At 38.4% G+C, this 19539-nt stretch overlaps 1 protein-coding gene across 3 annotated transcripts in view; it reads left to right on the forward strand.

Moving 5' to 3' along the window:
• Ankar (ankyrin and armadillo repeat containing) overlaps nucleotides 1-19337 on the forward strand; it is a 46878-nt gene extending 27541 nt beyond the window's left edge. For all 3 annotated transcript variants that reach the window (XM_063259429.1, XM_063259431.1, XM_063259430.1), the window contains 11 exons: nucleotides 1025-1266; nucleotides 1453-1606; nucleotides 1683-1844; nucleotides 3448-3554; nucleotides 5238-5360; nucleotides 9180-9338; nucleotides 9979-10096; nucleotides 12134-12243; nucleotides 14509-14705; nucleotides 17535-17581; nucleotides 18996-19337. In XM_063259429.1, the coding sequence (XP_063115499.1) occupies nucleotides 1025-1266; nucleotides 1453-1606; nucleotides 1683-1844; nucleotides 3448-3554; nucleotides 5238-5360; nucleotides 9180-9338; nucleotides 9979-10096; nucleotides 12134-12243; nucleotides 14509-14705; nucleotides 17535-17581; nucleotides 18996-19243 (1667 nt within the window). In that variant the 3' untranslated portion in view covers nucleotides 19244-19337. The remainder of the gene's footprint in view (nucleotides 1-1024; nucleotides 1267-1452; nucleotides 1607-1682; nucleotides 1845-3447; nucleotides 3555-5237; nucleotides 5361-9179; nucleotides 9339-9978; nucleotides 10097-12133; nucleotides 12244-14508; nucleotides 14706-17534; nucleotides 17582-18995) is intronic.
• The last annotated feature ends 202 nt before the right edge of the window (nucleotides 19338-19539 follow it).

The following is a 19539-nucleotide window of genomic DNA, read 5'->3' on the forward strand; positions in this document are numbered from 1 at the left end:
TTAATTTTAAAATATTTAATTAAATATTTTAAATAGAAATACAGAAAACAAAGGATACTACACTCAGAGGAATAAAGGTCCAGGGTGAGTGATACATACATTGATCACTGGAAGCTATTTTACAAGTTACAAAAGGATCAGATTGCTGTTCTATATCTGATATCTAGATTCAAGGTAATCAGGGCATTAGGCTGATTATCAGTTTCTAAAGTGCATGTTAGCACAAAAAAAAATCAGCAGGTATAGACAGTTTCTGCAACCATTGCAAATAGTCTCTTAGGTTCTGTAAGGATAATGTCATTCTGGTGATCACACAGAGCAGCGGATCCCCTATCCAGGAGGAAAAGTTAGTAGCAGTTACAGAACCGAGTATCCTTGTTCTTGGAAAATACACGCTGGAGTATTAAAGAGACAAAGGACATGATGCTTCTCAAATTTCAAAAACTAAACCATGTGTATAGGTAAAAATCCACATAGCAGTATATGAAATTTATAAATACAAGTAAAAGTTTGTAGTTCTATGACTTGTTCTAACAGGTTGTTTTTTAGTTTTTTTTAAAAAAAATGAACCATTTAGTAAGTATAGAGGAAGATGTATAGACTTACTAGTAGCCAAAAATATGAAATAAAATGAATTTCTATTTTTTGCCTATTCAGTTGGTAGGCTATTTGTGTAATTAACTTTAATGATAATATCTATACTCAAAAGAAGACCCAATAACACTGATACTCTTACGCTGCAATTATGATTATTATTTATTTTTGAAAAGCAATGTACCAAAATGTACTTAGTTATCTGAGTAATTCTTAGGACTGTAGGCTACTGGCAAAAACATACAGATTAGGCTAAGATTTCTCCTGGAATATTTTAAAAATAGGGAAAGTCTGAAATAACATGTATTTTTAAATTGTAAATGGGTAAGAAAATGTCAGGCACTCGTGAATGGAACGGTTGGGAAGCACTGCTAGGACTGGAGAGTGAAATGTCTTAATGGCAAATAACTCGCTTTTCTATTCGCTGAAGATGTGTTGCAGGCCTCGGCCGCCGCTGCGATCGCCGAGGTCGCACGCGGCAATAAGGAGGTGCAGGATGCGATGGCGCAGGAAGGAGCGGTTCCTCCCCTGGTGGCGCTTTTTATAGGAAAACAGCTTAGCGTCCAAATCAAAGGTGCCATGGCTGTGGAGTCGCTGGCCAGTTACAACCCTCCCATACAGAAGGCCTTCCTGGAACACCAATTAACCAAGTATCTGTTAAAACTCCTGAAGGTATGCATCTTATCTTGACTGTTTTTTTTTTTTAATTATTTTTCCTCAAATGACTTACTCCATTTCGAATTTTTAATAAAGTATCCAAACAAATTCTGGATTAAACCTTGTGTAAAATGCACATCCCGGAAAGGTTTTATTAAGTGTGCACTGAATGCAATGGACTTTTTTTTTTTTTTATGACAGGCGTTTCAAATAGATATTAAGGAACAAGGCGCCGTGGCGCTCTGGGCTCTGGCAGGACAAAGCCTGAAACAACAGAAGTACATGGCCGAGCAGATCGGATACAACTTCATAATCAACATGCTCCTGTCGTCCTCCGCCAAAATGCAGTACGTGGGTAAGTCTGCGCGTGTCCGCAGGGCGGCGGGAGGCCGGAGGGCGGCGTCCTGCCCGGCTCCTCCTCTGCTCCGCAGGCGGCGAGGCGGTCATGGCTCTGAGCAAGGACAGCAGGACGCACCAGAATCAGATCTGCGAGGGCAACGGCATCGCGCCGCTGGTCCGCCTGCTGAGGGTGCACAAGATCGCGGAAGGCACGCTGCTGAGCGTCATCCGGGCCGTGGGGTCCATGTGCATCGGTGGGTAGCTCGGCGCGGCTCGCTGGTCTCTGTAAGACAAGAGGGCCAAGGTAGAGAAAGGGAAGGAAGCTCCCCTGGGCTCCGCCACCAGAGCCTGCAGCATATTCATCTCTGAAAAATGTATTAAGTTTCTCTAAGGCCTTGGTGAGTAAAAGCCAGTGTAGTTAAGAATTTTATATCAGTCTTGCTCCCGAACTCTGGATGGACTGGAAAATAAAGGCAAGAGCCTTAATTACTGACTTCAAGAACTACTGTTGTTTAGCTTTAAGAGAAAAGTATCTGGTCCTGGGATTTAGCTCAACAGCATAAGGGCCTGCCTTGCAAGCATGCGGTCATGAGTTTGATCACTGGTACAAAAAAAAAAACAACTTTTTTTTTCTTTTGCATTTCAAGAACTGTATGAGTTTGTATGTCTAGCAGTTCAAGGCTAGGGCATATTTTTCAATTCCAATCTCTTTCCATAATAACTATTTGTTTTAAAGTGGTCTTGTGGCCAGGTGTTGTGCAACATGCCTGTAATCTCAGCACTTGGGAGGCTGGGTAGAGCAGGATGAGCCCAGTGAGATGGAGAGTCCAAGACTACCTTGAATTAAAATGAGATTTTGTCTCAAAACCCCCTCCAAAAAATTAAAAAAGTAAGTACAATGGCCATTCTTGTAAAGGAATTAACATTTTATCAGTACCTGAAAAATATGAGTGTCAGCAAATGACCTATGAAAAATAAATATCTGGGTTCTTTTCTAACCTTTATGAATGCAAAGAGCTGGTTACAGACTATTTCTTTACCAACTAGGGCATTTTTATTTCTAGGTGATTTTATATTTCCTCACAAATAATCCGGATGAATGAAGCCTAATACACACATACTCACACCCACACACCAGCACATAGTTTTTTTCATTAGTTGACTGCCGGTCAACTAATGTCGGTATCCGTGGGGCTGGAGGAGGGCAAAAATGTAAAAATGTTCTCTACTCCTTCTGTTCCCCCAGTGCCTTCATACTTCCCCGAGATCACTATGTGGACAGCTTCTCAGAGGCCTAACATATTTTTATTCAAGTGTATACATCTATTATGGAAGTATTATATTATTCATTGGCAGCAAACCCACACCGAACTGAAGTTGTTTGTGTATATCTACAGAGAAGAGATGACCAGTCACCCACTGAAATTTGGCTTGTGATCTAAAGTTGTATACTACAGTGGGAGACTATGATTATCTCCTTGGCACATGTAATTTAAGGAATCTCAGTGACTTCAGTTGTTGTTGCAAAAATAAGCTTCATGAGGGAAATAATTCTTAAGTACCTTAAATGGTGGGATTACTACCATTCCTTTGAAAACACAAGATTTTTCTAACTTATTTGCTGTGTGTCTATTGGAAAGGCACTCACGGTTCTAACAATGACGTCTCCATGTTTACTCTGTGTGGCTCTTAAACATTAATATAGAGCTATAAAGATAGTGCCAAAATAGCATTTACTTTTGTAATTTATTAATGATATTACCTGAAGACAGTCTGTCAGCGAGCATTCAAACTATGTCTGACTTTACCATTTATAACATTTAAAAAATGAACTCATTGACATGTAGATTTTTGCAGGTGTAGCCCACACAAGTAACCCCATTAGTCAACAATTTATTGTGGATGAAAATGCCTTTCCGGTGCTTATGCAACTGCTGAGAGATCATCCTTCACCTAACATTAAGGTATACATCAAGGGTTAAAATTTTTAATATAGTAAAAGTAATATGCATATCATGGTAAGCATAATTTATATCTTAATGCAAGTTCACAAACATAAAAAATTTAACTTTTTAAGATTTGCCTAAAATCTTTTAAGTAAAATGGTTGCTAGCAACCATAAACATAGTATATTTTATTTAAAACATGATTCCTTCAGGCATGGTGATGCACACCTGTAATCCCAGCACTCAGGAGGCTAAGGAAGGAGGGGTGCTACAAGTTTAAGGCCAGCCTGTGCTACATAAGAGCAAGACCCTGTCTCAAGCACCAAAAAAAAAAAAAAAAAAAAAAAAAAAAAACATTCCTTGAAATATGATGAGGAAGTCTAATGTCCTTACTCTTCGAAGAAAGATTTCCTCAGATACTTGATTACATATTCATACACTGTCTCCTCTACTTCCTCAGACAGTGATTATTGAAGTAGGGTGGGGGTATTGGGGATACTGACCTTACATTCCAGTGTTTCTAAGGTGCTGGCAGGTGGCCCTGGGTTTCTTGCAGCTGGACATGGTGAGAATTATCACAGGTTGCTGAGAAGTCTTGTACCATCTGTTTACCTCATGCAAAATGCCCTTGATACAATGACATTCACAACTCAAACCCCTTCACCAAGATTTTAGAAATTCATGAAATATATAATTGGCTAGACAAGAAATTACAATAAAAATACATTTTCTTCTCAAAACTTGGTATGGGATCTGCTTGCGATAGTGAAATAGAAAGCACAGGTGAAAAAGTAATGTTGATTCTAATGAACCATCTTTTTTATAAAAAAAATGCCTAAGTTATGTGCCTTTCTGGACGTGAAACAGATTATTATGAGTTAAATAGGGAAACACAAGGAAGAAATACATGCCAGGAATATTTTGGCTTGAATTATAATTAAAAACTATACTGACCTTCTGTGTACAAGTATGTTTCTTAAGACTATGGAAAAGTCCCATAAAAAACACACTTTTAAAATGTACATTTTCATGGAGAAACAGTTTATTGCACCCATCTAATTTCAATATATCAATATATTTTCAATATTTTTCCTGAAAATAATATTGTATAATGAATCAAGTATTTCACAATAATTAGGTAATCATGCTTTTCAAATTTCTAATGTTTTTCATGGAAATGCATAGTGTAGCAATTTTAAAAACTTCTCTGAGTCCCAATAATTCACCAAATTCATCTTCCAGTGGGTTTAAAAACATATACTAGATGATTCCAAAACTAGAGGGGAAAAAAAAACTATTTCTTAATTCTTCAAACTCTGCTTAAATTAGTAATACACTCCATTACAATGGTACAACTTGATCAGTAGCTGACCAGAAGTTTCAAACATCTTTGTAGCCCATTCCAGAAAAACATTTTTTTAGATATGAAAGGAGTCCAACCACACACTTAGCATAAGATCCCTCTCCACATCCCACTACCTGAGGTGGCCTCTCTTGAACACAGAAAGGGAGGGTAGCTCCCGGATGTTGAAAATCATGCACACTGATCCTCCAGAAGTTGTATTACTGCTTTCCTGCTTGATCAGAGAACTATGATGATTGTATTATGCTTTAGCAGACTTACAGTATCTTTCTATAATATATTCTGTATCGATGTTTATACAATGAAGGAAGAATAATTCCTGAAAACCACCTCTTTAGGTTGAAGTGGCGTTTTCCTTGGCATGCATTGTTCTCGGGAATGATGGCTTACAGAAAGAATTACAAGAAATTGAAGGGTTTAAATATTCCGATGTGCTCTATCTTCTTTACTCACCCAATAAGGTAAAGCCTTTCTGAACTATTTCAGCTCATTTAAAAGAGAATAGTTTTTAGGCCACACTCAAATTGTCATCAAGCCTCTTTTATGGCAATAGTCAAATGTATCATTTGAGAAAAGAAATGTGAAAGATCTCTCTGTGGATCACTAGTTTGTAATGGTGTACTGATATGTATTTTACATATTGTTTACAATAATAAGATATTTTTCATAGTTGCACCACTTCATCTTTGAAATGTACCCATTTTAGTGTGGGATGAGGCCCCAGAGAACAAATTTCTTCTGTTCTGAATTAAATAGTTAATCTAATTTTATGCCCTTTCTGGTCTGTTGTCTACCTTTTGCACAATACTCCAAAGCGCACAGTACTCTCAAACTGTTTGTAATGAAGAAGTAAGTTTTACCAAGCAATCTCTTAAGGAAAGGTGTATTTAGAAAAAAAAAAAAAAACCAACTTAAAACGTGGAACCGATTTTAGAGTTCCCAATACTTGTAGTTCATAGTATTCTAGTGTAACCCCATCTGGTTATACCTGACAATTAACACTGATACAGAACTGTTAACCACTCTGCAGGTTTGCTTACATGCTGCGGTTTCCTCCTCAATACTCTGGCTCCGGGCAGGGCGCAGGGCACTCATACCACGCCCAGTTGTTACATCTCCTTAGTCTCCAGTTTGTGACACTTACTCATTTTCTCTCTTCCACATTTTCATGTCTTTTATCATTTTGCAAATGTCTCATCAATGCAGACCAGTTATTTGATTGTCCCAAAATTTGACTTGACTTTATGTTTTCTCACAATTAAGCTGAGGTCAGGAAGGATGCCACAGGGTAATCTGGAGCTCACACATCTTCCAGGGCGTCCTGTCAGAGGACGCGTGACGCTGCCGTGTCCTAGCAGTGGCAGTGGTAACTTTGATCACTGGAAGCACTTGTCTCCCACACTTACATTTACCTGCAGAGTTATGGTTTTTCCCTTAATAACTGACAAGTGTCTCAGGCGAAGGACTTCAAAGTTATGCAAATAGTGTTCCCCAAAATAGTTTTGCTCATCAAATTCAGTGCCCATTGATGCAACAGAAATTGTGACATTTGCCTAAAGATGATTGAAAAAGAAAAAAAAAATCTTCCCTTCTTCCCTTATGCTTATGAGGGGTATTTGAGTATAAAGAAGAGTTGTTTCTTTTGAACATTTACTCTCAGTTCCTTGATCCTTCTGCCACCCGTTTTGTGGCCTGTCACAGGCACACCTCTGAAGAACCAGGAGTCACTGTTGCCAGTGTATGTTGTAGTCAGGAAGGAAATTCCATTTTCTCTCAGTTCTGTGAAATTTAGATGGAGACAGGAGGTTAGAGGAGATGACATCATGCTGTTTTCTACAAACAACATTTTACTATGCTGTGATACATTAAAACATTAGAGAAATGGTAAACATATAGGAATACGGAGAGAAGACTGAATCTATGTCTGCTTTTCTGAGCCTCCTTCGGCCTCCCCTCCTCCTCCCAGTGCTTTATCCTGTTCCTCACACATGCCTTCTCCCTTTTCTTCTGCTCACAAGCATTATCCCTTCTGTCCCCTCTGTTCTGTCTGCTGCACTCTCTGGAAACCCTATGTTTGGCTCTTAGTCGACGCATCAGTCCTATAGATACAGAGAATCCCAGAAAACTAGGTTTAAGGATAAACCAAAGGATTTACCCGACCTTGGCCAAAAGTTTTAATTCTAAGAATCATCACAATACTGAGTTGAAAGTCATCTAGGGCATATTCTGCACACAGTAGTAAATTTGTGTCAAAGTGTTTCCCATAGGCGTACATTAGTATTCTTTGTGCTACAGAGAAAGCATGAAGCTACTGTGGTCCTTAATTATGGTGAAAGACTTATGCAGACCGCTGTAGGAATTATAAAGGAAGGCAGGGAGGAATGTTCAGTCACTAAATATGAGCAAACAGCTACTATCCAGCTAATGATAAGAATGCAACAAAAATTAAATCAACTCAGATTCTGGAATCTGCTAGCTACACTGACCCTGTCTGCAAGGGAAATGCAATAGATTTTGTTAGCTTTATTTTTTTTTTGCAGTGTGGCACCCAGGGGCTCACCTACTAGGCAAGTGCTCTGCCGGTGAGCTACAGTCTCAGGCCTGCTTTTGTGGGTTTGAATTATAACTTTTTCATACTGTAAAACTAAAATACATGATGTTAGAGAAGTGAGACTAATTCTCACATGACACAATTAGTCCTATTGTTGCTGTTATTTTACTCATATTTACAATACATAGCTTAAGTAATTGTAATATAATTTGGAAAGATGTGAGTCAGCATAAACAATAGGCGCCCTTGCCTCCCTCTCAGAAAGATGGTGGGTAAGATGGGAAAATAAGCAGCTGGTGGGTAGGACCACCCGGTGGAAGGTGAGTAGATGAAAGACTTTATGATGTAGGGTTGGCAGTTGACATTCAGGAAAAAAGTATGGAAAAATATATCCCTCCCAGGGGGTCACTTTTAGCCCTCCTTACGGGAGTAGCTGATTTTGTGCTTGTCTTCTGCCTGATACTAGTTGGCAGGGTAGGGGTAGCCAAGCTGTGGGGATTTACTGTGCAACAGAACTGACCAGATACCTCGTAGACTAATCTACTCAGTTTATCGTAGAAATCAGGAATAAGGCAGGAAAACCTACATGGAAAACAAATGGAAATGGGTCACGTCCTAGGGTACCTCTGTGTCTCCCCTGTCCTGACTGGGCACACAGGGCGTGGCCCTTAGCTCACTTCTCATTTTTTGCTACCTAGCTCAGGGTTCTGTTCTTCAGTTGGCTACCCTGCACTTTATCCATGGCTGAGACTAGCTCCTTTTTTCTTTGATGGTACCTAACATCTTCCCTCTTATCTGACACCCCGTAACTCTGTGTGTGTGTGTGTGCAGTTATTACTATGGAAATTTTCAAACATATCTATTTTATAGAAAAAGAAAACACAACAGACTTAAATATTCCATGAGCCAGTTTTAGCAAATTATCAGCTCATAGCCGAACTTGTTTTATCTGTGTATCTACTTAACTTCTATTTCACTATACACATATTGCATCTTAATATGATAGTAGCAAAATAAAAACTCCCTAAACTTAATGAGCTATCTATGTCCTATGCCGTATTGTTAAAATAAGATGTCACTATAATATGAATTATTTTTAATATTAAAATAAGATGCTAGTACCACTTAGGCAAGCAGAATGCCTGTAAGGGAGAAATTACAGTTTGTTCATCCTAAGAATGTAAAATGTAGCCCTTAAAAGTAAGTAGTTTTTCTTCTTTTCCTGTGTAGAATACGGTACATTAGAATTTTACAAAAGAACTGATTTAAAGGGACAACATAATCCTTCACTGCATGAAATGCAAGGATAGTGTGTTATACAAGGGAAGTTTTGGTTTGTTAACCCTACTTTGAATTTTCAAATGAAAAGAAAAATATTTTGCAACAATAAGCTGAAGGTTGATGAAATTGCTTCCCTTTAACTAAAGATTATTCATTGACATAATCAGCAAGCTAATATTTTCTTTGAAAATTAGCATATTTTCTCCTTTTCTTTCTGGCCACACCCGAGTTCTCTATTCATTTTATCTCCTCAGTAACACTCTGGGGAAACGCTCTGTCATTTGTTTTCTTCAATAATGTTGTATTTTACTCCCAAGAAGAGGAATGAGATACAGGGTAGTTCATTTATTTAGTGAATGAGATACAGGCAAGATTTTAAAACCTGTTATTTTGACTAACATGACAAACCAGGCAAGTTAAACACAGTCGCCATTTCTTGTATTTCCAGGACATTTGCTTAAGAGCAGCCTATGCTTTAACCCTTTTTGCCTTCAATAACCGCTTTCAACAATACTTAATACTGGAAAGTGGGAAAATCACCCTGGCTATTTTTGAACCTTTTCTTGAATCAACAGTTGAAACTGAGCAGGCAATGGCAGCATTTCAGGTACGAAATGAGAAGTTAGTACTTCAAATTCATAAGTACGTTTTTACTGAAAAATTAAAAATATATCAATAAAATATTTTCTGATTTGTAAAATTCAATACTTTGTACATGAGTCCCCTTTACCTTATAAAACTCCATTAACTAGAAGAATTTCTTCATTCATACAGAATTCTACAAGTTACAGGGAACGTTTGCCTTGATACTGATGCTTACAACTGCCCTGTGGGACTGATAGGCAGATGATAGTGTTCTCATGGCCCCATATTACAAGGAAATAGCTACAGAAACACAGTAGAGTCCGAGACAGGTTCTCTAACTGCACATATTTAGCTGATAAGGCTGATTCTTCAACCCTATCATGATTATGTGTATTTGGATTCTTAGTTCTATTCATTCCCTTCATTTTGTATCCTTTTTCTTTTTGAAGTGCTTGTTATGAACATATACCTCAAAGATGCAAAATTTACAAACATTGTAGGAAGACTTGTACGGCCTATTATGGTCATTGCTCTGATGGGTGAGGGGCAAGTACTCTTGCTTCTCTTATAAATACCTAAGAAATATTCCTCACCAAATGACGAAAGTTTAAGGAAGCTAAGGAGAAAATGTTCACTGATTCTGTGCACCTCTGTGTTTTTAGATTATTGTATTAGCCAAAGTCATCATAGATGTGGACCATATTACCTTGTCTGCAAGAGGTGTTACTATTCTGGTAAACAGTCTGTACTCGAATCAGTATCCTACCATTGTCTTAACAGGTAAGAGCTGACTAGCACTAATTGTATACACATTTCAAATATTTTCCAAAAATTTTTTTTAATTTGAGCAATAGGAAAATAACAAGCCTTATCCTGTGTCATACAAGTTGAGAAATGAACTTGTGTTAATTAATCTGTGTGGAACTCCAGTGTCGGTCTACATTTAACAGTGGTCACCCACGCTGCGCCCTGAAAAGGAGCAGAGTTAACTGCTTTTTTTACTTTTCTAATGACTTTATCAAACCCTGATTGTGTTTTCCAGGATATAAAATGAGAATTCCACTATGAACAACCAAAAACAAGATGCACACACTGATTTGTACCAGCAGTAGATTTGCCCTGATATTTTCTGTCTGGTTAACATTTGACAAATTGCACACATTTTGCTAGTATTGAAGTGTTCCCTTTGTGGCTGTGCCGCACAGCAAAGCACAATGGTCCAGCAGAGTCCCACAGAACTAACGAGGTTAATCCTTTATCTGACTTTATCTACGCTAGGCCAGTTCACACAAAGTAGTGACTAATTATGCTGATGTGACTTGACATATTGCTCGCTCCCAAGGCGACATAAAGCAGCATCAGAATGGCAGTTGGTAACTTACAATAAATAAGTGAATATTGTTTTTCTACACTGAAATGGACCACGGAAGGAATAAAAGAAACTCAGTCTCTATCATAAAATTACATTATCATGGAGTATAGGTATATGACAAGGAAAAAAGCAAATGAAAGTTTCTGATGAAAACTAGCTAGGGAAAACGTATAAGATTTTCTCTAAGTAACATTAATTCAGTGTCATAGTAATTCTGTGACTCTGAGAAACAATTGCAGTGAGTTTACTTTTCGTGCATGAAGTGCCATATTATACATACTCGCTTTGTTTGGTTTTGTACTGGGAATCGAACTCACGACCTCGTGTTTGCCAGGCAGGCACTGTCCTGCTGAGCTATATCCCCAGCTCCTATACCTACTTTTGAATGTTCACTTCCTGTCTGGGGAGCACTGAATCTCAAAAATCACCAGACTTTCTCTGCTCTCTGCCACCCATGTCCTATGCACATCCCGGGCATCTCAGGCCAGCCTGGACACTCAGGCCTCAGGAACAGTGTAAGACAACTGATCGCTCAGTGTCAGCTGACACAATTCCCAGAGGAGGCTCAGAAGGCACAGGAGTTTTGCAGAGCCTGGAATTTCTGAGGCCAAGTGTCAGAGTTTTCCTGGTGTATCTCTTAGTTTCTCTCCAAAGTTCCCTCCCTAGCACTCCTTTGAGTGCTGTAAGATTAAGTCAGCCTACCTATTTTCTCTGCCTGTCCATTTCCCAATTTTTATCTCCTGGCTGTAAAAGTATCTTATTAACCTCACAGGGAGTTTGCCTGTAGGCAACTTTTGCTTTCCAAACAACCCTATCTTCTCCAATTGAGGGAGAATTCCTCAGCTTATATTAAAGGCCAGGAGCAAAGAAGAGAACAAAACTCAGTTTGTATCTAAATATAGTATCCATCACAGATGTAGAAATACATTTATATTTTAAAATATCAGTTAAGAATGAAATAGTATCATTAATAGTTACACCATTAATTATTTTAATCACTGAGTCACTTTATCATTCTTGGTCTCAAAATGCTTTTTTTATGGTCAGAACTTCAATGATTATTAAGCTTAAATAACCAATACATTTATTGATTCTATAAGATCATTAAGGTCTTAAAGTCATTTGAACTACAAAAGAACATACTAAATTTTCTTATGACAATCATTACTGTCATCATTAAAAAAACTAAAATAAAATATATCTGAAGTCACATAAGGAAGAAACCTTCCAGTTTAAAAAATTTTCTACTCTTAAAAACCTGTTCAATTTTTATTATTTGTAACAGAAAAAGCAAACCATAATTTTGGGGAAAATTTAGTCTACATTTACGTGCATAAGCATTTCTTTATTTACCAGAGATGTAAAGCTGTCTATAAAGTAGCACAGGCATGGCATATTGATTTATCACTTAATGACACAGTCATGTTTTCTCATTTAATTTATAGGGAATTTAATAGCGAGCCTGGCCCACTCTAGAGCTGGAATTCCAGCCGCATTTACCACATTAGGAACAGTGCAAAGACTCTGCTACCACTTGTACTCAGGAAGAGAAGAGGTAAAAACAAAACCAATTTTAAAATTGAATGTACTGAAAATAATATAAATTACCCCTCTCATCTCAAGGCATAGCATGCGAGAGGCTGGTGCAAGAGTTTACCAACCCTCAAGGAATCTAGAAAAGGGAAGTTCACAGATCCACTGCAAGAGGGCCGAGGGCAAGTCCAGAGAGGGCCCTGCTCTCAGGGGGAAGGCTGAGGCTTTCGAGTTTGATTTTAACACAGTCCAGGGACATCATCGGGTGTGGTAAGACTGAGTAAAGTTTTGTTGAACAGGATCCAGTGCTCCTGGCTTTGTTAGAAACCATCCTTGCAGGTAAAATTCATGAGCAAATAGTGGAATCAGAATAAACTATGTGTGTTTGTACTTAAAACGGACTTCTGATGTTCGATTCAGGCAGGGGAAGAAATGGTGTTCTTTAAAATGTGACCAGTGATCAAACATCTAGTGACGTGTGTGTGGTTCCTGTGCATAGCTTATGAGGTGAAAAGCTAACGTTCTCCTCCAGATTAACCACACAGCTCGTGCAGCCTTTGTTATTTTTTGCTTTTATTTTATGGTACATAGTAGATGCACAGTGAAAGCATGCATCATATAGAATGTACCTATACACGATATATCTGGCTTCTCATTTCCCCATTTATCTCCCCTCCCTCTGGCCCCTTTCCCTCCTTATTTATGAAGCTTCGTTGCCCTTTCTTTCTTTCTCTCTTTCTTTCATTCTTTTTTCTTGTTCCTTCCCTCCTTACCCTCCCCTTGTTTCCCTTTCCAGCTTCTAAAGAAACAGTGGGGAAATAAGGATGACGCCTCACATTTCTCGCTAGGAAACTTCTTCTCAGGTTGACTGTTATACAGTTCATGTTATTGTCTCAAAATTAGATGAATTTTCTAGCACTAAGTAGTTGACTGGCCTTTCACATTCTGAGTCCTACAACAGTACACCTTTGTTTTCACTTAAAGATTTAAATAGGATTTTAATTACAAAAGCAGTACAACAACCATAATTAAAGATTTAAAAAGAAATACCTGTTCAAATTAGTCTCCAAATTAAAAAACAAAAACAAGGATAACCTTGTGAAATGTCATTTTAATGCTAGTTAATTAATTCCGTGAATACATACATTGATGATATAGAAATTTGTAATTGAAGTGCTTAGGAAGTACAAAAACAGGGACTTTTTAATCTCACTAAAATATTTTCCTGTGACCTGGAATGAATGAAAGTGGAATCCACAGGACAGTTTTCTTGACCTGCAGAGCGGGGTTGGAGGCCAGGGTTTGCTAGCATTCCCCACTCTTCCTCAAGGGCGAAAACAATTATTTCTCCACCTTGAGGGTGTGCCAGAATTACCTCAAAGACCGGTCTGTCACTGATTGCTGGTCCCCTTCCCTGAATTCCTGGCTGACTCCATCTGATTGAGGTGGGCTCCAGACACTGCATTTCTAGCGAGTCCAGCAGCTGACAGTGTTGATCCAGGAGCCACACAATGAAAACAGAGCCACAGGATCATGGTGTGGAGGACGTGGGCGCACAGAGCTGCTGGCTGCCGAATAAAGACAAATATAGGTCAGCTCTTTGGTACCAGGCACGAGTCTTGTTTTCTGTTACTTGATTAAATTTTTTACACTACCAGTTACCCAAATCTCTGCCCAGGGTTATATATCACATGAAAAACCTAATTACTTAAGTCCCAGGCAACGTGTACTTTCTTGAAAGAATGAGACCTGCAGCCAAAAACCTGAGCTGCTTTGTTGTCAGCATAAACAGTGCCTTCCTGTTTTGGCCACCTTGGGCCTCTTGTCTCTTTTTCTAGTTTCCTTGGACAATCGCCTAAGCAGCTTTGAAAAACCTTGAAGCCCAGGCTGCACCCTAGAATAATTAAGAGAATTTCCAGATATGGGGCCCAGGCATAACTGTCAGTCAGGTGATTCCAATACATAGACAAAGCTGAAATTTCAAAGATTCTCACTGTGATTGTACATTGAAGATAACCCGTGACACTGATTCTGATTTCATTGGTGGACATCTTCTTAATACTTTAAATGATTCTAAAATGCAGTCAAGATTGCAAACTACTACACATCAACGGCAGTGGACCGTCTTCTCCAAAAGATATGGCTGTTCTCTCATATCTAAAAATAACCATCAGTTTACAAACATGTGTTGTGCCTATCCAAGGACTTGCCTATGAAGTAGAGTACTGGTTAGATACTTTAAGAACAAAACACACCAGGTAAGAACCATTGTTTCTTCTCTATATAGGTTCGGACAGCGTGCTCCTGTGCTCTTGGATACCTAACTTACAATGCACATGGTTTCCGCATTCTGTTAAAAGAATGCAGGAATAAACCCAATCAGTTCCTTCGTATAAAAAACAATATCAGCAGAGATGCAAGTATTAATCCAGCATTTTTAAAGGAATTTGAAATGCAGCAAATGGTTGGACTTCCTTCTTTAAGGTGTGTGCCTATATTTTTAAATTGTAATAGTGGATTATTGATAGAGAATTTAGGAAAGTTCAGGGAAGCCTGTGCATGGGGACATATCTTTGATATAAATGTAGCCTTTCTATACTGAGGGATAAACTTTATTCTCAGTGTCTAATGCCAAAGTCTTTTTTTAAAAAAATTAATTCATGAGTGAGAAGTCTTGCTGTTTCCCAATTGATGTGAAGCTCCTGAGCTGAAGTGATCTTTCTGCCTCAGCCTCCCCAGTGGCTGGGACTAGACATATGACCTATGATGCACATCTCAAAATCTGTTTTAATTCCAACTGTGCATCACAACTATGGATGCAGATAAGAATAGCACAAACACCTTGGGGGCCTTGTGTGGCCAGACCATTTTATAGTTCTTGGGAGGCTGACGAAAGCCAAATCTGATCCAAGATTCCACTTCGCACTGGACTACAAATACATTCGAGAATTCTGAGTTAAACAGGAGCACAGCCATGACCTCAGCTCCAAATGTGCCTTCTGGATGTGAGCCAAAGCTGGGCAAAGCCCGGTGGGGAAAACAGCTCCAGCAGACCCCGGCTGGCAGTTATGGTGCAGTCTGCCCATACTCGTGCAGAGGGTTTGTCTTCATGCTGCAGTTTCTTTGAAAATCAAGTCCCTGAAAAAGCATGAGGGGAGAACCATCTCCTTATTGTACACATATTTTCTCTTCCCCTGCAGATGCAGCAGAATCCTAAGTTTTCTCTGCAAGTAATGCTATTCATATAGAAGAAATGATCAACGTGTGAGGTGTAATCAAAAGTACACTGTGTGGTTAAAATCAGACTTTTTTTTAACTGTAAAAGACACACTGCCATTAATTCCCCTCTGAATACTCCCCTCACACTATTCCATTCGTTCTGGATACTTCCTAAGTACTTGTGGAAGTCTTCTTTAATCATGTTGTTGTGGTTGCCTTGATGTCCTGAATGAATTCAAAAGTATGTCACTCTCAGGTCATTTTTTACTTTGGAGAAGACCCAGAGTCCCACGGTGCCAGATGAGGTGGACAAAGGTGGGTGAGATCACAGGGAATGGTTGCTGGTGCTGCTGTCTCCCTGGATGGCACTCAGCAGGACGTTCACAGTGTATTTGATCTTAACTCACAAAGACTGTCAGGAAAGAATACCTTCACAACTGCCTCATATGTGTTTAAGGGGAGGAGGAGTGCTGTGGGGAGTTAATGGCCATGTGTCTTTTACTGTAATAGATTTTTCTTTTCTTTTTTTTATTTAAAGAAAAAAAAAACAACAAAACAGTAAAAGGGTACAAGTAATATAAAATTGCAAAAAAAATAAACAGTAAAAAATCACTAGTAATAGATTACATATTGTCATCTTAGAAATAGTTGATCAAGTTACAAAATTAAGCATACAAAATGGACAAACAGTGAAATTGCAAACAGCTGTGTTCAGTGATCCAACAAAAACTTAGTAATATGGTCATCTATCTTACACACCTAAACACATTTGCAGTTGTGTCCTTTAGAGCACTTTCTTTTCCTCTCCTTTTTACAATAGCATTTTTTGATCACTTGCATACCATGAGCGCTATGATAACAGGATCTAATAATGTATTATGATTATATACATTACAGAGAAAGCTGAGTATATCTGTTATGATTGAGATCTAAGGTGTCCCACAAGGTGTCTCTCATGTTTCAGAGGTGGTGGTTTAACGGCGACTGAATCAGGGTGTCACACTCACCAGTAGGTTAATCCACAGTCACGGCCATAGCTGAATGACCAGTTAAGAGATGGTGCCTCTCTGGAGGGGCAGGTCATTGTGGTGGAACTGGAAGAGTATATTCTTGTCCCTGGTTTCTCCCTCCTCTTTCTGCCTCCTGGTTGCCATGGGCTGAACAGTTTTCTTCCACCATGCTGCTTCTGCTTTCGAGTCACCCAACCATGGACTGAAGCCTCTAAAATGGAAGCAAAAATAGACCTTTTCTCCTTATGTTGTAGGTGTCAGGTATTTTGTCCCAGTGACGGGAAAGTGACGAATAGAACATCTTTAGAGTCACTTTAATTCGTGGGAAAGCTGAAAATCAAAAATTGACTGCTGTTTTATATAATAAGCCAAAAACTGTAAATTTAAATTCATAATATTAAATTTTGATTCAAAAGATTAATTTAGGATGCTTAGTATTTTGATCATTCCCATAGTTAGCCTAGATAGCAACTTTGTGGGAATTGCAAGGATGTGCCACTTCTCGAATTTTTTTAAAAAAATCTAGCTATAGTAGTGACTTTTTCTTTGCTTAGACAATGTACTCAATGTACACAAATTAAAGCAGCGAGTGGTTTATTTTGGCTCATGGCTTCAATAGGTTCAGTCCATGGTTTGCTGACTCCAGGGTAGAAACAACCTGGTGAAAGGGCCTGGCAGAGTAAGGTGCTCACTTCATGGCAGCCACGAAATACTCTCAGTGTCAAGAGAGAAAGGGCCATGGCCCGGATACATTACCTAAAGTCATGCTTCTCTGACCCACCAAACACACCTGGATTGTGCTTTATTAATTGCCCAGACTGCTCTCGAACCAATCCAGTTGGCTTTTCAGCTTAACTGCTATATCAGCCAAAGTGTCTTCTTCCCATCACTTCAAGTATATTTAATGTTCAGCAGTCAGGAGTGAGAGGCTGAAGATACAATACCCAAATGTGCATCATTTCATACATGCTAACTAAAAATGTATGAAAGAGGCCATTTGGCATAGAACATGGTACCTAGAAACATCTTCACATATTTCTTCACTGTGTCTTCATTTATATTATTTAAAACGTTTTCCTTTCAGTCTGGAGAAGAATGGAGGTCCTTCCATACATCCTGTCTTCAAAAAAGGTAATTATTTTTTCTTTTCTTTTTGTGGCAGCTCTGGCTGTTTTGTGTTTTGAGCCAGGGTCAGGTAGTTCAGGCTGTCCTTGAACTCACTATGTAGCAAGCTTAGCCTGGAACTCACAGCAATCCCCCTGCCTCGACTTCCCAGTGCTGGGATTATAGGCATGAGCCACCATGCCTGGCTAGCTGTGGCATTTTAAAGTTCTATCTCTAAAAATTTGAAATTCAGAGACAACCTAAAACCTCTCATCTATGAATTTCTCTTTTGCCTTACATATTTAAGCCCATATTAATTTTTATAAGGTCTTCCCCACTAAAAATTTACTAATGAGTTACAGTTGTGTAACTTGCCAGAGAACACTCCTTCTGTCCTTTTGCTTAAGTCAATCATAGAAATGTCATTAAGTGACACGGATGTCTTAAATAATGGCCATGCTATTGTTCTGTCTCATGTACGACTATATATAAACTCTTAGAGCAGAGACAACATGTTTTCACTGGTACTGTGTAGTTTTGCAGTTAAAAGCTATAGGACCTAGATCTGAAGAAGAGACTAAATTCTATTACTCATCTCTTATTAGGTATTTACTAGAAAATGTAAGTCACTTATGAATATTGTGTATATGCTTGTTCATGTGTGCTTCATAAGGGATCACACTCAGTTTTACTTGCTGTGTTCTTCTGTCAAGAGTAGAACCATTCACTCAAAATCAGTTTTCCGAATCAGAAACAGAAAGGGAGAGACAGTAAAGGAGGAGGAGAGACTTCATTTATCCAGGGAGTATTTGCAGGAATCTAGGTATATATATGCTGAATTTCTGAATATCATGGGTAAAAGTGTTTTTTCTATAGCTCTTTACTAGAATAATGTACACAAAAGGCTAAGGCCAGTTCTACTCTTTCTTTACATTAATACTGGCTAATACTTTAGCTACAATATGTAAGCAGTAATCGTCTGAAGAAGCTCTTACAGGCTTATAGTAATATAAGAAAAAATAAGGACAAGGTAGGAAATTTCTGATAAAAATCTCACAATGTGAAGTCTATCATTTTAAGATAATGCCTTTTACACTTTCCATTGGAGTTAAAATATTTACTTAATCAGATTCTGTTCACAGTAGTTGGTGCTTTTTAAAAAAGGATTTCTTTATTTCTTTGAGACACAGGTACACACCACTACACCTGGCCATTTTTTTTTAAATTAGGGCCAAATTGAGCCCCAATAGAAGCTGGCAAAACACATACTAATCCCGACAAATTTTTGGTCTCTCACATCTCAAGGTCTGGGAACTACTGAACTGTTTTCTTAGAATGTTTTAGTTATGTGAAAAACAGAAGTATGTAAGTGCAAGTAGTGAGACTCTACCTCGGACCCTTAGGTTTAAGAGATACTTGATTGTGGTTCTCTAATTTTTAGGGAAAAAGCACCGAAGAAAAGCAAAACCTAAAATTCAACCAAAAGATTCTCTGACATTAATTCCTCCTGTAACTAACTTCATGGGACTCTTCAAAACAACAAAAAAGAGCAAAGTTTCCGATAACATTTTTTCTTTTTCATCTGCAATATCGTCAGACATCATCAGTGTATCAAGACCAAGAATAGTTTGTTTGAACCAACTTGGGAAACAGGAAAAGAAAGCCAACCCAGAGCCTGGAGAAAGCTAATTAAAAAAATCTTAGTATGAAAAGATTCTGAACAATCTTCTAAAATGTTTAAAACTTTTTTTTAGTATGGTAAAATACATATAATTAAGCAATCTTCTTGAGTGGAAGTTTTGATATTGATACCAACCAGATTTTCCTTAGCACGTATGTTGGAATTTAACACAAGGCCAGAGTTATGCTTTCACAAAATAAGTAGAATTTCTGTAACAGAATGCCTGTGTAGAAGCCTATTGATATCTACTAACTGATATGGAATTAGAAACATTTTTGAATTGGTATGCTAAGGTAGAGGACGG

Source organism: Cavia porcellus, unplaced genomic scaffold (genome assembly GCF_034190915.1).
Source record: "Cavia porcellus strain 051 isolate PalLab524CR breed Dunkin Hartley unplaced genomic scaffold, mCavPor4.1 scaffold_12, whole genome shotgun sequence".
Lineage (NCBI taxonomy): Eukaryota > Metazoa > Chordata > Mammalia > Rodentia > Caviidae > Cavia > Cavia porcellus.